At 40.3% G+C, this 20,000-nt stretch overlaps 1 protein-coding gene across 3 annotated transcripts in view; it reads right to left on the bottom strand.

The window, feature by feature from the left end:
• The window catches only part of mv (lysosomal-trafficking regulator mauve), a 187,632-nt gene that overhangs the window by 86,650 nt on the left and 80,982 nt on the right, over positions 1–20,000 (bottom strand). For all 3 annotated transcript variants that reach the window (XM_071584371.1, XM_071584373.1, XM_071584372.1), the window contains exons 20-23: positions 16,647–16,789; positions 11,315–11,704; positions 7,487–7,756; positions 2,559–2,903 (exon numbers count right to left, since the gene is read on the bottom strand). In XM_071584371.1, coding sequence (XP_071440472.1) covers positions 2,559–2,903; positions 7,487–7,756; positions 11,315–11,704; positions 16,647–16,789 — 1,148 coding nt within the window. The remainder of the gene's footprint in view (positions 1–2,558; positions 2,904–7,486; positions 7,757–11,314; positions 11,705–16,646; positions 16,790–20,000) is intronic.

Genomic DNA, 20,000 nt, shown 5'->3' with positions numbered 1-20,000 from the left:
CCAGATGGAATGGTCGCTGCTGATGCAATAATCGGCAATGGCTGATTCTTCTGGCAGCCCCAACTGCAAATGACACTTAAGTTGCTTCAGCCTCCTCTCAACGGTGCGTCCTGTTTCCCCAATGTGAGCTTCTCTGCATCTGCATGGGATGCAGCAAATGCCTGGCATCCTAATGCCAACTGGGTCCTCAACTCTCATGAGTGGATCTTGGAGTATCGCTGGCGGTAAATTAATCATCCCAATGTTATGTCTGGCCAGAGTCCTCGATATTTGGCCAGAAAGTAATGAGATATAGGGAAAGCAAGCCCTGGCAATTGGTTTCTTCCAGTGGCTGGAGCTCTCTTGGGTGGAAGGACCTTTTTGAGGCCAGTGAGATTTGGCGTTCCCCAAATCCATTTTGTAGGTAGATTGCCTTGAGGTGCTTTTCCTCCAGGAAAAAGCTGTTTCCGTTGGCGATTGACCAGGCCTGATGAGTCAAAGATGTAAGCACATCCCATTGTTGGGAGAGATGATGATGACTCCCTCCATTCAAGTGCAGTTTGGTGTGAGTTGGCTTTCGGTAGCACTGTACCCAAGTATCCCATCCACCCTCCTGTGAATCAAAATGTCAAGGAAGGGTATACTGCCGTTATCTTCCCATGCCATCATCAAGGCAATGAATATTTTCTTTGACAAAAACAAGAGATGTATAAATAAAGATACATGGAAGAGTTGATACACCATATAGAAAGATAGGCGCTAGGATGACTCATAAATTAAGCTTAACCTTCTGCAAACCTTACCGTTTCTATGAATTCCCCACCAAATTTTATTCCTACATCCATTTCTATATCTTCTTCTATTTTTTGCCCTCCTATTTTAACGGTTGACTTAGCCTTTCTCTTTCTGGAAAACAACATAACCTTAGTTTTATTTAAATTGATTCTCATCCCACATCTATTACACTGAATTTCTAATTCACTCAAAAATGCTTGCAACCCCTTGTCTTAAAGCTTGGTCATCAGCAAATCTAGCTCATTTTACCAATTCCCCATCCACTTTCATTCCTGCCTCCAGTTCTTCCAATGCCTCCTTAATCATTTCCTCTCCATACAGGTTGAACAGTAACGGTGATAATGTGCAACCCTGCCTTAAACCTCTTCCTAATACTGCCCATCCAGGCTTTCCATCCCCCACTAGCACCTGAGCAATCTGAGACATGTACAGGTTGCCAATTAGCCTCCTATCCCTCCAATCTATTCCTATTTTCCACAATCATCCACTCCACATTTTGATCATCCCTTAAGTAATCATTTGTCCTACTCTCTCTCCATCCCTTTGTTGATGACCCTAAGAACCATCTTTGCTTCAATTAATTATTTTTAATCAATTTGCTTGCCACAAACTATATACCATTTCCATGAACATATGACTTATGTTTCCCATAACAATAATTTAAAATTCACAGCTGGAATATTTATTGAAACGTTATAACTATAAAACACGTTTGTAAAATTTGGAAAGTTAAACATATATCTCAGCTGAGTACAGCAGTTCTGCCTCTGATAACCCCTTGGTGCGCTGTACGTGCCTTCAATATGCTGGCAGACGAAAAAGTCTAAATTAGCAAGGGTTTACAGCACTGATGAAATGAAAGCTTTGGTCATATTTTTCAACGTAAGAGCTACAGAAAGAATAATATTTCATATCACAGTACATCATTATGCCATCAATAACATACCCTGTAGTTATTCCATAAACATAATTACAACTTGCAACAGGATATTCCACTGGTTAGTGCAGTCATAAACCTGGGTCCCTTATAAAACATGCCAACTTGAGTCCACTTCAATATTCAAGGGACAGAACCAGGAATCAGCTCGAGAGTAATTCATACTGTAAACGATTTCTTTCAATTATGGGCTGTATGCATGGTCCCAAGTAAACAATCTTTTTATGTTAAATGTTTTAGATGTTGATAATTACTCATATTCTCTTAAAAGTTGATTATCAGGTGGACACACTATTCCAATCTTGATATCATACTCAGAAATTCTAAAATATACTCAAACCATAGTACAATTGCAATGTTTTCTGCCTCTTATATTTGGCCTGCAGGAAATTTTTCCTACACAATAAAACAAATCTTTTTCACTGCATTTCCATTTGTTAATATGTGCACTTGCTCACTTCAAAAAGATGACATTTTGAATATATACACGCTTTTACTTTGACATGCGGATGGTTACACTATTCCTTTATTCTTAAAAGTCCAACATTATCTCTCTTCTCCTGTATTGGTGTTGTACTACATGTATTATAGCAAACAAAGAGAAAAGCACGGCATAGTGGGGAGGAAGGGGGATGAACTCAGGAGGAAATGTTGATGCAGAGCATTTCAGTGAGGATGGGACGTTGGGGAGTGTGATAGAGGGTGGGATGCTAGGCAGGCGAGGAAGGGGCAGGAATAGGGGCTGGGGAAGTTGGACGGAAAACAAACAAAACAGGCTGTTTTGTTTGGAGAGGGAAGGGAAGGTAAGAAAATGCAGATGTCTGCATCCATCCAAATACCTGCTCACCTTGATGAAGGTCTCCCGCAGGAAGAGCATCAGGTTGTGAGGGAGCACTACGTCACCTCGGATGGCCCTGGGAAGGAGAGCAAGCAGTGGAGGGAAGGCGGCCAGCTGCAGGCACCCAAGCGCCATGGTCACCGCTGGACCACCCTCTCCCGACGATGCTTGCTGCTGCTCTGCCTGTTCCTCCAGGCTAGTATTGCATTGCGTCACGAGTGAGATGCATGCATCCACGAGGTCAGGGGTGGCCTCAAACTGGCCCAGCTGATTGGCCAACAGGTGGAAACCCCTGGCACGCAGGAAACGATTGGCTTCTTCATCTCCAGCACGCTGCAGGTATGCCGAGATTACCTGAAGGGGTGACAAGACCATTCCATTGCCCAGACCAATCCACAATTGCATACCCATTGCGATAGCCCAGCGGGAACATCTCGGACAATCCTGTCACTTTTGAAATTGAACAAGTTCCAAGCTTACACCTCTCAATATTTTTTTTTTAGTTTTGCGATGCATGGCATGCAAAATGAGAGTGATCATTTAATTAAGGGCCTAATTGGCACTGGAGTTAAAAATTCTCAAAAAATAACAACCTTACACTAAAATCAACTCCTAATAACCACAATAATAATTTAACTTGAGCTCAAAAACTCTCATAAGAAAACAAGTATTGAAAGTTATTAATTTAAAGTGGTAACCTTCACTCACCATAACACTGGCACACCAGATAACCAAATCAAATGGCAACAATAAACATGCTCCGCAACTGTCTTCCTGGATTACTATCGCATTTAATGCACTCCACGTAGGCTTTTGAGCGTAACTTGCTGGCTATTTCATCTTTATGTGCAGGTTTGCTCCTCTTTGGGTGTTCAGAGAAGTTTCCACTTTCATCACTTTTCATAAAGAAATTATAAAAAAAGAAAGGGATACAGAAAGAGAGAAGGGGTTCAAAGAGATTATTCCTACAATGCCAAACACAATGACACAGTAACAAACACAAACCCCATTGGTGAGGACAATAAGGAAGGAGGTAATCTAGTGCAACCAGGAGACCACTTCTTGATCATATGCCCTGCAATTAATGAAAAGGCTTGCATGCCAACAAGTCCAATGATTAAGAGAAAAACAAAATTTGCACTATTCCACAGATTTATTCGTAACGTACTTACAATGCGTTTCAGTCCATCGAACCATCTTCAGGTACAAGACAAGATTCAAATTGTGATACATCATATTGATACCTGTTTGAGGAAGAGGGGGGAAGGGGGAAGACAAGAGTGAGGAGTAAGGCAGGTGGGGACAAAGAGGAGAAATATGGAAAACCCAAAGAAACAGGGAAATTGAAGAAATGGAGAGGTAGAAAGAGGGGGAGGGTCGGGGGAGATAAGCACTTGTGGTCAATATTTGAGTAGAAGGCGGCAGGTAACTGGTATCCTGGCGATAGGAAGGAGAGAAGAATAAAGAAGGGTTAAGCGGGAAGGACACATAGAAGGGATAACCCTTCTTAACCCTGCTTATCCCCCCCCCTCTTTCTACCTCTCCATTTCTTTAGTTTCTCTATTTCTTTGGGTTTTCCATATTTCCCCTTCTCTGTCCCGGCCTTCCTTAGTCCTCACTCTCCCCCCCCCCTCTTCCTCAAACAGGTATCAATATGATGTATCACAAGTTGAATCTTGTCTTGTACCTGAAGATGTTTAGATGAACTGAAACGCATTGTAAGTACCTTACAAATAAATAGTGCAAATTTTGTTTTTCTCATAATGACGAACTTCCACTACATCTCGCCTGAATCTGTTAAATAAGTCCAATTATGCAACAGCACCCAGAAGTTATTGATAATATGATGTTTAACTTTCTGAGTATTTTCCATGGCCTCAAATAATTGAATTTGAGCCGTCTCAAATTAAGCAAGGAGTGTAATTTGAAAAATATGACAGATTTTCATTGAGGTGAAGATACCACAGCTAAATTTGTAGGGAAAATCTGATTCAGAGAAAAACTGTTGAGGATAAAGAGGACTATGCAACAAATAAACTTCTCATATTGCATGTAAATGCAATAAAAAGAGAATTATGAATGTTGCTGCCATGCTGAAGCTATGGGGGACATTTTTTCTGGAGCAGAAGTGAAATTTGTAGAAAGAACAACAAAGAAAATAAATTTCTCCTCCTGCATGGATCTTCTTCTTCTCAAAAAGAGAGTCACCGAGTGTAGTGATTAGAAATGCACACTTGGATGGTGCCACAGTTTGCTTTTGGTGCCATATCTGCCATGCACTTAGGCTCACCTATAGGCAGGCAGTGCTGAGATAGAATGTACCGCATTATGGCAATAGTCACCTGCTACGTGGCCATTGCCTGTGTTGGTGTTGAAGTTTAGAGCACTTTTTTGCTCTTTCTAAAATAAAATATGTATCGCGGTAAAATTACAGAATGAATAATACTTAAAGAACATGTTTTGCCTCTGTTTGCAGCATATGATACAAAAAGCCTACCATGGAAGATGGATCTTGGTATCCGGCGTTAAATCTTGTTCAAGCCAAAGATTTGTACAAACCACACATCTAATTAGTGGCGGAAAGGACTCCATGATGTTGTGATTATTATAATGTAATGATGAAAGTTAATGTGTTGCTAATATTATTTATATTTCTTAAATTGATTGCGCAGGTAATACAGCCTAATGCCACTAGCTCAGAAGTTATAAAGTTACAAAGGGGCATGTGCGAAGGTCCCAAATATCAGTCCATTTCATTTGCAGCAGGGTGAACTTTGGACTACTACTGTGTACTCAGCACCATGTGTGCTGGAGGAAAGAGTGCTTAGGCAAAGGGGGACTGGGGAAGGAAAAGGCATTTCGATGAACAACACTCCAATCAAGTCACCAGCATGGATCCCATGCCTTCCTAAGTCTCTAGTTCAACTCAGAACATGAACTCATTGTAATTCTATAACTAGCGTGCTAAGGCAACAGCCATGCATGCAGTGGTATTATTTTATACATTAACTTGAATATACAATGCTGTATGCCAGATCATATGCAAGTGGAATCACACTTAAGCACATAAATGCTTATACACAGGGTGTTGTACCCAAATCCGGACAAGAATGCGTTTCCTCAAATGAAATTTTGCTCGCCGGGTCAGCGAAATCTTCCCCAGACTTCTCCAAAGCATTATACTTAGCCACAATATCGTAAACAGTTGATCTTGGGTACCCGAAGAATCGAACTATTTCACTGGGCGAACGCCTAGCGCAAACACTTATGATAATAGCGGCTGTTCGATTGTGCTCCGCCCTTGTACGTAACATCTCGGTCATTTTGAGGTTATGACTGTTTACTAGATGCCTATTGCTTTCAACAATGCCAATTACGACCTCTAGAAGAACTAAGATATAGCGGGGAATTCAAATTAAAATTTGTCCAGAGATAACCGCCGCACCCTGTATATCATGCCATTATTTTTTATTTGACTAATTAATTACAATTTAGCATTTAAGTTAATTTCATTTTTCTGGTTCTAGAGTTTGATTTTGTCATCACTGTGTATTGTGCGCTAGGGAAGAAAAATTACTTGAATACGCAAGTGATGTGTCTACTCTCTTATTTATTCTAGTAGTCAAATGTACCAATAGCATTGGTCCCATAAAAATTCCCTCATTTTCTCAAGAAAGCTATGTAAAATCTGTGAAAAAAGTAACCTGTGCCTTTTTATAAGTCAAAGACAAAGACACATTGTACCAGTTAGCCAATGCACTCCCAAAGGACAAATTTAGCGTCTCTTTTTACACCCCCTTCAACACATCGAAATTCCTCTGCAAATACAAAGATGCAATACAAGAAAGAGAAGTGTGTATGCGATACAATGTGAGAGCAAAGCCATGTGGGCCAAATGGATACCCCCCCTACTGGTATCGTCCCGGCTATAGATGGGTTATTGGTGACTGCCGCCATTTACCCATGGAGACCTTTAAGACTCTTTATTCTGTTTCTAACAAGGTCGAAACTCTGTATTCCACTATCCTTAGCAAAGTTTCCCTTCTCTTCTGCCCCCCCTTCCCCCTTTCTCTGCCCTTCTCTCCCCCCCTCCCCTCCTTTCCTGCCGCATCCACTCCCCTCCAGAATGTAAAATGTATATAAGACGGCACTCAACTTCATTTTTTTACCTGAAGATAATGTAATACATTGAAAACCGGTCTTATGATAAATTTTATCCAGTGGAATAATGCTACTATCAGTTATTCGTTGTTCGATTTCCACCACACCACGCCTGAAACCACTCAATTTGTTCTTATCGTCCTTACCCAACTATTAACTTAACATCTTAATCTTACTTATTCCTGTCATCAATTCCCTCCTCCTTGAGAGAACCTCTTTGGCTAGTGTAATTCTTCTTAACCTTGACACGGTGGAAGGGCTTGTACAGCCCGATGACCCTTATGCATGTGCTGGCAGGAGTGATAATAATCATTCCTGGTAGGGTCACCCATGCCAGCTAGGCCAAAGGATAGGAGCCAAATGAAAGATAGTCTGCATAGCGTCTGTTCCTCAGTGAAGCTGCGACAAAGGTGTCTGACCCCAGAGGGGTCACCATTAAGTGATGGTGTCACGCTAAAAACACTATTGAGGAATGCAACGGGAAACCACCCCAATTATTATTCCCATAATTTTTATGATGGTCGTTAGGCATAATAGATACATACAGGTACATACTATACCTGTATGCCAATTATAAAGTTTATTGCCAATATGCAACCAAACCTTCCAATGTTCAGATTAAAACATTTTCCAATTATGACTGCTGACAGCATCCTTGGACAAATGCTGCTTGGGGTGACCAACAATAAATACTAACCTGTGGACCTCTTTTATGCACGGCAATGGGCGTCACTAGCAACATCTTTGTGGTTTGCTCCACAATAGGGCATGCTCACCTTCACCACAGCTGTCCTCACTCTCGCATCTGAGTGGTTGGCCATGACCAGGAGAGCCTCCGCTCGCACCACATGGTTGAGCACCTGGTGACTCATCGAGTCCGGAAGAACGAGCAGTGTGTCTCTCAAGAGCAGCAGGAGGCCTTCAATCACCAGGGGCTGTGGCGCTGAGGGGCTCATTGCAAGGGGGTTGCCAGTGGAACCCTGCCTGCTAGCACCACCACCCTCCTCCTCCTCCTCCCACTCCAAGCCACGCCGGCATTCTCCCTGCTGCACCACATCAGGGACAGCCAAAACAAATGTGAAGGTCAATAATGTGCCCAAAAGGCATTTCTTTAGGGGAAAGGGCCAAGACACTTATAACTCAACCTGCGATAAGCAAGCAATACCTAACGGTGGAAAATCAAAATCAAAAATAAACATTTGAGTATAAAGGAAGCGCATTTGAGTGCCTTCAGAGAAAAAAGCCACCAGAAGACAGCATACGAAAATATTAATAACCATAGAAATGAAAGTGCAATCACTGAGAAGCAACAATGAGGTCTGAAAGGGACTGATGTAGCACACACACACAATCGGTCTAAGTCGGCGATTTGCGCTATCCTCAAGAACAAGGACAAGATTACGGAAGTAGATGCTGCAAAGGGAGTGGCAAGATAAAATATATGTAATGGTTATATGTTCTCAATGATGCTGAAAGGTTGCTTCTCATATAGATAAACAATAAGCAATTTCAATGCAACCCTACCGATGTGAACATCATTTGTGAGAATATGAAAGTGATGAATTCTATGGTCTCGGGCTCAACTTTGTGGAGGTTCATGTTTTTTAAATGAATATACTTTGTAACTTCCACACAATTTTTATTCGTACTACCGGTTTCAACGCAACGGCGTCATCATCATGACGCCGTTGCGTTGAAACCGGTAGTATGAATAAAAATTGTGTGGAAGTTACAAAGTATATTCATTTAAACAATATGAAAGTGATAATTGCTGAATTCGTTATGAAGACGACAGGATCATCAATGGATGAAGAAGAAGTATTTAAGGGAAGCGATGGATGGTACAAGAATTTTAAGAGAAGAACAGACATTCATGGCATTGTGATGCAGCGAACTCGGGCACAAAGGCAGCAGAGAATTTCATCAGGGACTTCAAGAATCTCGTAGATTCTGAGGTTTACCAGCTGCAACAGGTTTTTAATTGTGACGAGACGGGCCTGTTCTTGAAAAAGATGCTGACGTGAATCTATTTAATGGCAGAGAAGACATACATTTGTGCCACAAAGCCGCAGGGGAACAGTTTAAGATTCTGAAGTCCCTTCTGGAAGGATTTTCCCAGAACAATGATATCATCCAGGTACTCAAGAGACTAAAACTATGTCGCAGTGTGAGACAATCTTTCATTAGGTTGTGACCCAGCATAATGCTGGGCCACAACCCCATGAAAGACTATCTCACACTGCAGGCCATGGCAGCAGAGGTGAGGCTGGTACAATCATTAACCCAAGGTCCTCACCATACCTCTACGGTACAACAAAGAAAGGTACATTCAATTATGCAAGATATACTCAGGCAGGTCTATGTAATAAACCATTGCCTGGACCACAGGCATTCCCTACATGCATTGCCAAGGAAAAGGATGGGACATCAAGCTTTTGTAACTAGTACAGAAACTTCAATTCTGTCATGAAGAAAGTCTCTCTTCCACCACCCTGCATCAAAGCAGAGAAACATTAGGATGCAGTTTTACACATTGACAAGCTCATTATGGTTTTTTACACAGTATCTTTAATCATGGTTTCAGCTGGTGAAGGCAGCCCCAGGGGATGGTAAGAAAACTAGAACTAGAGTCACAACAAACAAAAGGGGGCAACATAGTCTCCTGAGTACCTGGATGATATCATTGTTCCGGGAAAATCCTTCCGGAAGGGACTTCAGAATCTTAACTGTTCTCCTGTAGCTTTGTAGCACAAATATACGCCTTAAAAAATGCCAATTTTTCAAGAAAAGATTACAAGCCTTGGGTCAAGCAAAGTGTAGGAATTGACATTGATCCAGACAACATACACGGAGAACAAGACTGACGCGTTCACATAAATAAAAATGTGAACTACAGTTTTGAGTTTTTGTGGGTTTTTTCCCCATTAGCAAACGTTCATTTGCAGATTTTCTGAAGCTGCAAAACCATTACATTTTTTGACGGAAGAATACCACAGCTTTATGCGGAACACTAGAATTGCAAAGAGTGTTTGATTAGCCAAAATATAGTCTGGCCAGGACACCTGATCCTGGCTTACCCACGAGATGGAGATGACATTTCCTTGGACACCAATGCTGACCAATCTAGCATGGGAGCTACACTGTCTCAAGAACAAGGTGGAGAAGAAGAATAGGCAATAGCTTACTTTAACAACGGTCTTAGCAAACCTGAATGCAACTTATTGTGCCACCTGTTTGGAATTGCTGGCAATCATGAAGTAGCCTAACCATTTCCTTCATTACCCACTAGATGGGAGATCATTTTCCATAGAAGCAGATCATGTAGCCCTGAAATGATTTTTGAGTTTCAAGAAATCCAAGGTCCATGCCGTATTGAGTAACTTCAGAATATCAACTTCCATACTGGAAGGAATTTTACCTATATACGTCGCATATGTGATGCAATGGTTGTGCCACAATGAAGTTTGGTGAAATCTACAAAGTTATTCTAATTCCTCAAGGTAAGGGAAATCTGAAAATAAATAGGTAATGCAATTGGCACCAAAGAGTACTTCTGCCCCAACTTCAATCTCATCCTTCGGAATCATTTCAGGATGTCCATGGCAACACACTACACTAAATTAAATCCTTCTGTGATGAGTTTAAGTGGTCCATTTAACAGATGAGATGACAGATATAGTGATTTAGGGACATAACATTAAATGTCGACTCAACAAGGTATGTTGACACAACAATGAATGTTTAGGTCAGCATTGTTGTCAACCTCAACACTGTCAACACTTACATCAACCCACTCTTTAATACCGCCGGCATCAACATCGAGGAGAGGCCAATATTGCACTGACGGCAAAAACATCAGCATGTGTGCGATACAATGTGTGAAATGATCACCTATCATTCATCAAAGCCCATGATCCAATCAAAATCACCATTCAGCATCATTGCACACAACTACTAAAAATCAGATCGCTCCTATTTTTTGCTCGTAGCATTGAACCCATTCTTTAGTCTTTAACCCATAGTTAGTCTTCGACAACAAAAATTGCCCATCAAATAAAAGAAAAATAAAAGTCTATTAATTCAAATTCAAACATTCGTTTTGATTTGTTGCATCCTCTTTTCCTAGTTTGAGTTTTTCTAGAAGTAAAAAAAAAAAAACTAAAAATTTGCTTCTTTTTGCTAAGTTAATGCTACTCCAAATTGGCAGCAGCATGAATTTTCCACCACGTTTTCATTTAGGAGCAAGTAACGTGCCCCAAAGGTCTATAAGGTCTATAAATTTGCTAACTTCACATGATTAGAAAGCTTTTACAAGCAACAAAAAGCATTTATGACCAACAAAAACCAGTTACGACCAAACTGAAACATTACCAATGTCATTCATCTAAAAAATCAGAACAATCTAGACATCTTCCCTCAAAATCAATATAAATTTAAAAGTTCACGGCTGAATTTAAATACTGTGACACGTCATTCCATCAAAAAATACCATGACATCAAAAAGCAGATGTCGCCCAGCCATACGAGGAGGCTCCTTGAGAAGATGCATTGAAGGCGTGCCTCAGCTGCAAGGAGCAAAGGTGGGAAGGGGCAACTCAACTCACCCCCACTGGCTTTTCACATTCTCTCTCCTTCCAGGTGAAGGCCTCCAGCGACCCCTTCCCCTCACACTTTCTGTACTGGACGTCAGTTGAGATAATCCTGTCATCGTGGCCCACCAAACTCCTCAGCAGGTTGGCCGTGTTCCCCTGGGCCAAGATGGCCACTTTGTCTCGTTCACAAGACAAGTTGTCAGCGAGGGCCTTTGCCTCTCGATCCTGCCCCTCATTCCCAAACTTGCCGCTGAACATGTCATCCCCTGGAATGGGAGATGACTCGGCCGATTGGTGGACTGCCTCCTTGTTGCTGTCCATGATTAGATTGGAATCAACCTTTGAAAGTGCTGCCTTCATCACTACAGCCGAACTATCGCCATTGTCACCAATCTGCTTGATCTGAAATATTTTGCCAACTCACATCACTTCACTCAGCACATAAAATCCACATAAAATGGAAATAAGAAAATTCACTATTAAGTTTTTCAGGGGCAAATATGTTAAAACTATTTCCATTCATGATTCATAGTTATATTATCAATAATGCAAATCTAAAATTTTATCCCTAAGAGAGGTATGCATAATATTTACCACTAACAATAACCTACTAGCCAGAAGAGGTTTTCAATGGAGATATAACATAATTATAAATAGGTGATTTCCACATTTTTCGGGCTGCGTCCGCGTATGTCGTTTAAATGTACAACAGTTTCGCCAGCAGGATAGCTGGCGAAACTGTTGTACATTTAAACGACATACGCGGACGCAGCCCGAAAAATGTGGAAATCACCTACTCATCGCCACGGAAACCTTCGAACGAACATAATTATAAATAAATACATACATAAAGATACATAATATATATTCCCAATCCTAACAATATATTAATCAGAAATTTAATTTACTTTTTGAGGACCAATAACGTCAAGACGACACAGAAAATGAGCTTCTATTTTTTTTCCATTAAAAGGGTAAAAATTTAAAAACTGATATAGGCTAAGTCTGTTCTGGATATGCTTTTCCTTTAATTTTTGAGAACGAAAAAAAGGCAAATATTTTTGTAAAAAACCTCTTTTTTCTAACATACAGGAGATGGCATTACTTGTTTGACTCGGAATTAAGATTTCAAATCATTCATACAATGAGGAGCGACAATTAAACTGTCGCACCCATTATATTGCTATTATATCATATAGAAATGTATATTATGAATAATGCCAATTATGTTTTGTACATTGTAAACAGCTGCAGAAAAATTCAATGTTCTCTGGTTATTTCTTTACCATTTAACTTTAAGTGCCCGTTTTTTTGGCTCACTGCTACCGCAAAATTCGATGGACTTGAATGGTTCCTCTTAAAGATAACTATTAATGTGAAGCAGTTCGTTTTTTGTTAATTCAGCCTTCATTATGCCAAGCAAAATCTATGAGGGCAGGCTGAAAAGTAATTCACACATCCTGGTAGATTACAAACAAAATGACCTTCAGAAGTGCACCAGGTGGCACGTGGAAGTAACATTCCCCCTCAATACTCATGCACATATTTGAGGTTGTTGCATTCATCCAGTGTATTTCAAGAAGCGTAAGCATGGAGCCGTGCTCTGGTGCCATGTCAACGCGAGTCAAACAGCATGCTGTTATCAAATTTTTAACTGCTAAAAAAATGACTCCAACAGAGACTCATTGTCGTATAAAGGCTGTTTATGGTGACAGTGCTGTAGATAGGTCTACTGTAAATTGATGAGTAGTAAAATTTCATGGTTGAGAGCCTGGAAAAGCCATAAATGTTGATGAACCTTCTTTTGACTGTGTTTTGGGATGCTCAACAAGTATATGTGACCGATTTTCTGGAACGAGGGGCAACAGTAAATTCTTCTCAATATAGACTCTAAAACATCACCGACGTCGAGTTTGTCATGTTGAAGGCAGCCTGGTGCCAATAATCTTGCAAAATTACAACACTCGTCTACACACCTCGCGTGCAACTGGAGATGCTCTGTGAAACCTGAAATTTCAACCAATTCCACACCCTCCTTATTCCTCTGATCTTGCACCTTGCGATTTTTATTTTTTTCCTCAACTCAAGGGACACATCAAGGGCTTTATTTACACCTCGGATGATGAGGTGAAGGCAGCTGTCAAGTCAAGTGGATTCGAGAAAAGTCGGAAGAGTTTTTCAGTGATGGAATGAAAGAACATGTTACACGTTGGGAGAAATGCGTTAGCCTTAACGGTGACTACGTTGAAAAGTAAATATGATTTTGAAACTTTTTGTCCTTTCTTGTACTTTTTGCCTGATCTAGCTATTTGTTTTTGATTGTGCTCTACAAGCATGTGTGAATTACTTTTCAGCCCACTTTCTTATCTATCTATAATACTACCTTGATCAAAAAGTTCCCGGAATAACCACCGTGTGGCGCTCCCATCGTTCCGATTTGAGTTCTGTTTTTTTTGTTAAATTGGTACATCTGTTGTTGATATTCCCTTTAAATCTTAGTGTCATAACTTGACATTTGCAAAAGTTACGTAGCCAAGAGTACATCTATCTCTGTGTGTGTTGGCGATTTTTTACAATTGCAGAAATGGATTTAAATTTGCAACAACGAACTTGTATTAAATTTTGCGTAAAAAACGGATTTAGTGGCGCACGGACGTTGGAAATGTTGGAAAAGTGTTTCGGCAACGATTCTCTAAAAAAAACGGTCGTTTACCAGTGGCACGAGCGGTTCAGAAGTGGTCGTGAGTCAATCGAAGATGATGAACGCAGTGGCAGACCATCAACATCGAAAGTCGGTGAAAAAATTGATAAAGTAAAAGAAATGTTGGTCAATAACCGCAAATTAACCATCAGAGAAATAGCGGAGGACTTGAACATTGCCTATGGATCCGCCCAAGACATTGTGGTTAATGATTTGGGTTTCCGTCGTGTAGCAGCAAAGTTGGTGCCAAAATACCTCAATTTCATGCAAAAAAGAGACCGTGTTGACGTCGCAAAAGACATGATTTGCGAGGCTGAATCCGATCCCACATTCATCAAAAGGATCATTACTGGAGACGAGACGTGGGTTTATGAGTACGACACGCAATCCAGACATCAGGCAAGTGAATGGCGTTCACCAAATGAGCCGAGACCAAAAAACCACGTCGTTTTCAGTCAAAAAAGAAGGCAATGCTGACGGTTTTCATGGATTACAACGGTGTAGTGCATCATGAATTTTTGCCAGAAGGCCAGACAGTAAACAAAGAGTATTATTTGGGCGTTATGAGACGTTTGCGTGAAGCAATTCGCCGAAAGAGACCAGAAATGTGGGCAGAAAACTCGTGGATTTTGCACCATGATAATGCACCGTCACACAGTGCTATCATTATTCGTAATTTTTTGACGAAAAATGCAACAAATACAATCCAACAGCCACCGAATTCACCTGATTTGGCTCCCTGTGACTTCTTTCTGTTCAATCGAGTTAAAAAACCATTACGGGGAACGCGTTTTAGCAGCCGAGAGGAAGTAATGGAAAAATCGCAGGAAGCACTGATGGACATACCGAAAACCGAATATAAAAAATGTTTCGAGGATTGGATCAAGCGCTGGCATAAGTGTGTTGCAGTCGATGGGGATTACTTTGAAGGGGACAATATAGATTTAGATGAATAAACTTGTATTTTTAATTTTCTGAATAAATTCCGGGAAATTTTTGATCAAGGTAGTATAGCTGTCGTACCAGGTAAATTTCTCAGAGAACCAAAACTTTTATCCTAACCCCTTTACTTTCTCTAGTCAATCCATCTCTCTCTGATGGTGTCCATCCTGATGCTCTAAAAGTGTGTAAGGTTGTCCCAATTCATAAAAATAAAGGTGACAAGAACACCTTGAGTAATTACAGGCCAATACCAATTATCCCACATTTTGAAAAAGTCTTTGGGTATGTATATTGTCAAAGGCTTATCAACTATCCCACTGATGAGATAGATGCCATCCTCCGCAAACTTAGCATACACTTTCCATGCCAGCATAAAGAGGTCCTCGTTGAAACAAAGAAGTGGAATGCTGTATCAAATGAACCTTCTTTCTTTGTCTTGTGGCCCAACAATGTATATTCTCATTTTCAATAGACACAGGTTTTCTCGAGCATACACACATACATAATGCATGAACAAACATGTAAGAGCTAAGATTTCACGAGTTATAAAATGAGGTCTACATGATTCTCTTTTTGGAATATTCTCCAATTGTATTCTAGATATATTTTGTATTCCCTTCCATCGGTGACCTCAAACTGTCATGGTGTCGCCCATAACCCTTCCCTTTCCTATTCAAAACTTATCTTCTCCTAAGTAATGATTTGTAATTCACCCTCTCCATTCTTTTGCGGGTGATCATAAGTAGGTACACTCTTTGCTTTGCACAAAATCCCACCCAAGGTCACATGGCCCACAGGCACGCCTGCATCTCATAGGTGCAGGTAGTCACAGGTGGTAGCATGTAGTGGGTCATCAATTAGTCATGCCATTGGAAGGGAAGATGACCGTGAGCAAATGACGGAAAGCGATGGATAATTCATGCACATATATTACATTTAATAGGTTTTCTATTATACTAAGTCATTGTGGCATACTGCAAAAAGTTTGCTTGTACTCTTAATGCACTATACTATTTGTACTATAATACAAATATTACACATACTATAATGCAATGAACTGTAGTTTTCCCACACTACTACTCCAAAACACATCATATAGTTTAAATTACTATCATTTGATCACATATATAATCTAGCCTTCATTTTTATGCAGAATAATCAATCGGGCAAGTTTACAGGTTTCCTCCTCATTGGCGCCAGGTTGAAGGGGACCAGGGCAAGGGGAATGCCAAAACACTTTCACTAGTCAATCAAAGTGAATGTTTATACATAGGTCAATTCATCAGTCACACAAATCCATTTATTTATTCTCCTCTGTAGAACTACCTTCTGTTTAATTCTGCCAGTCAAGTCACAAGTTATAGACATTAGTGATGCATTACGTCCATTGCACAAAATATGAACACCCTAATCAGAAAATAACCATCCCACTGATGGCCATATTCTAGTGTTACAAATTAAAAAAATACTAAAAGGCTTTGACACAAACTATACATTTCAATATTAAATGATAGTATAAGATTATGCTGTGATGATAGCAAAGGTACACAAAGAAAATGAAGTATAGATGCTGGGAAAACAAATGCTGGGTTCACTAAAGGGAGAACTCTATCTATTTCAATGTGAACCAACACGTATTTCCTGGGGACGAAAGCTGAAAAAAGGGAGTCTCTGGGAGCAGATGTGTTGATATGCTCATACCTGAAGATTAGCAAGGGCCTTGTTCAACTTCTGAGGGTCCACAGGCTGGGCCAAGTGGCTCTCCCTCTCACTCCTGCCCTCCTTGGCCAATGCAGCTCCACCAAGTGGCTCTGCCTTGACACCATGGTTCAGACGGAAGAGGCCTGCAACATAAATGAGTCATTCACCAATTAGATCGCATCAAACGATACCCTTCACAAGTGACTGGATGGACATTCGAATGCAATGTAGTGTAAGGAACCAGTCGTGCGTAATGTTAAAAAGTCTCATCTTGAACAGCACATGACAAATACTAAACATTTAAAAGGAGGTGCACATTGGAAGCCTTGAGGTGAAGAATCTAACAAAAGAATTCTACAAGCGTACAAGTAATAAGGGGTAAAGTGTGACTTTAAAACCAAGGGATGCAGCTGGGCCTCTGACTAAACCCTACCCTTGAACACCAAGGATAATTTTCTTGCCACAAAGAGGCAAATGCTCTGCAGAACAACTTGAGAAGAGAATAGCCACAAGTAATCGTGCAAATTTCTCTCTAGGAAACACACAATATAACTTCAAAGAGGGTAAATATTACTCAAATTCATACACACACTAATTTTCTTCATGTCAGTATCAGAGCAGATCTTAGGCCCACTTCTCAACACTAGAACACTTGGACCCAAGTCTATTCCAAGCACCCCACAACCAGACATTTTGACTGGTACTATCTGTTTCTTTATTTTGAATGGGATTTTTTGAATCTTCTCAATGTCTTTGTTTTAATAAGAACTTACAATGTCTGTACTCATCAATAGAATTTCATTATTAGCTTTCATCCAAAAGCCTAATATTTATGAGCACATATTAAAACATTTGATTATAAGAGTAACAATAATGAGATTAGCAGTTTGGAGACTTTCGACAATAATAAGTGATGGCTAAGTTAGTACAGGTCGCTTATGGAATACTTAGTCAGTGCTTTAACAGAGTGCAATACAATTTAAAAACAATGTAATTTGTAGTGAATTATACGAGAGGATTTTTATTTCTATTGTCAATAAAAATGAAATGCACCTGTAATCATGACCACTTGAAGAAGCAATATGCATTCACTACAAAGAACAAGGAAATACTTCAACTAAATTCAGAAGTTAAGCAGTGACTCCAATATTATTTCAAATATTATGATTTCCATTTAGTACAACCACCAACACACCCCTTGCCGCTTAGGACCTTATTTTCCATCCCTATGCATGGTACATACACCCACTTTTGGCAGGGGTTGCAAATATTACGGGTTTTATTTTCCAACATTGTTCCAATTTGCACATACAGGGTGCAGCGCTTAAATCAGGACAAATTTCAATTTGAATTTCCCGCCATATCTTAGTTCAACTGGATGTCGTGATCGGCGTTCTTGAAAGCTAAAGGCATCTAGTAAACAGTCATAACCTCAAAATGACCGAGATGTTACGTACAAGGGCAGAGCACAATCGAACAGCCGCTATTATCATAAGTGTTTGCGCTAGGCGTTCGCCCAGTGAAATAGTTCGATCTTCTTCTGGTACCCCAGATCAACTGTTGATAATATTGTGGCTAAGTATAATGCTTCGGAGAAGTCTGGGGAAGGTTTCGCTAACCCGGCGAGGAAATCTCATTCGAGGAAAGGCTCAGGTGCCGAATTTGCAAATTTGCAAATTTTGAAGAATGTCGTGACACCATGGATGGTAACTGTTGCCCCAGGGAGACACTATGTCTTTCAACAGGAGGTTGGTGCACCAGCTCATATGGGACATTTAGTCCAAAACTGGCTCTCAGATGACATTGACATGTTCTGGTCAAAGGAGTTTGGCCCCCGAATAGCCCGGACTTGAACCCCCTCGACTATTATGTATGTTTGGAGTGCAGTCGAAAGGAAATACCAATAAGACCAGGCACCCTAATGTCGCATCTCTACGAACCGATATCGTAGCAACATTCGCTAATATATTATTGAGAGCTCTGTTTTAAAGAGTGCGTGCGATCGATTCAGGAGGACAATATCTAAGGCGGTCATTGCAGCTGAAGGGGGTAATTGCATTGAGGAATGTCACTCTCTTGACAGATACCACTAATTGTATGTAAAAGGATTTTCATTCGTATTTTTTTAATACAATTGCTTTTAAACAAAAGTATCATTTGTCTGGATTTAACTGCCATACCCTGTATATCCACCTCTTCCTTCCAGATGTTCTCTGGTCTCCAGAAGAACGTCTTAAAGTCATCTGAATGCAACAGTGGCTGCCCTCAACTAATCTACTAGCTGCAGGATGAAGTTGGGCCACATTTTTTTCCCTTTGAGTGTACTTTTTCATGCACTAATTTTTATTTATAAACTTGAAAAAGATGGCTCATTGGAAAGCGATTCTCATCAAATGGGGAGGTCATTGCCAATGCAGATTGAGGGCATTCCTAAAATCCTAATTTTTGGGCAGCTTAAAAAAATTTAGGAAACGCTGGGAAGATGATGTCAAGCTAAGAAGAGATTACATGGAAAATTAAAAAAACAGCCATTAACAATTTGTTTTTCCGTTTTCCCAGGGACTTATTGAACAACCAATGTAAATTAAGTTTAATGACAAAATTTATCTCGCAAGGAAGTAGGATCTCATTCAGTGGGACATAAGTTATTTGGATTAGAAAGAACTTCATTCAGAATTACTTTTGAACTACCCACATAATATTATTTAAACATAAAATTTGTATTCTCTGGCATAACTTTACGGAATTAGAATAACATATTGAAATTAAATTATTGACTTTGTATGCTCCACTCAACTTCCCTCCCTCCTAACACCCAAATTACTATGGCTACTATCGATGTCACCTCCTTATACACATCCATTCCTCACCAAGACGGCCTTTCTTCCCTACACCACTTCCTCTCCAAACGCCCTACCCCTCAAATCCCCAGCACCAAATTTCTCATTGATCTTTCTAATTTCATTCTCACCTGCAACTCCTTTTCTTTCAACAATAACTATTACCTCCAAATAAAGGGCTGTGCCATGGGTAGCAGATTCAGCCCTTCATATGCAAACCTCCACTTCGGTGTCCTGGAAGAGAATTTCCTTTCCAACTATCCTCTGCAACCCCTCCTGTGGCTCCGTTACATTGATGACATCTTTCTACTCTGGCCACATCGCATAGATTCCCTCAATTCCTTCATCTCCCATCTCAATGATTCCTCATCTCTGTTTTTCGCCTCGACCATTTCATCCTCTCAAATAACCTTCCTTGATGTTAATATTTCCCTAAGCAATAACAAATTCATGACCTCTGCTCACACTAAACCTACTAATAAGCCGCAATATCTTCATTACAGCAGTTGCCACC

Source organism: Hetaerina americana, unplaced genomic scaffold (assembly GCF_022747635.1).
Source record: "Hetaerina americana unplaced genomic scaffold, ioHetAmer1.1.p SCAF_18, whole genome shotgun sequence".
NCBI lineage: Eukaryota > Metazoa > Arthropoda > Insecta > Odonata > Calopterygidae > Hetaerina > Hetaerina americana.
The sequence above is the reverse complement of the archived record's forward strand: the minus strand, read 5'-3'. Positions and strand labels throughout refer to the sequence as shown.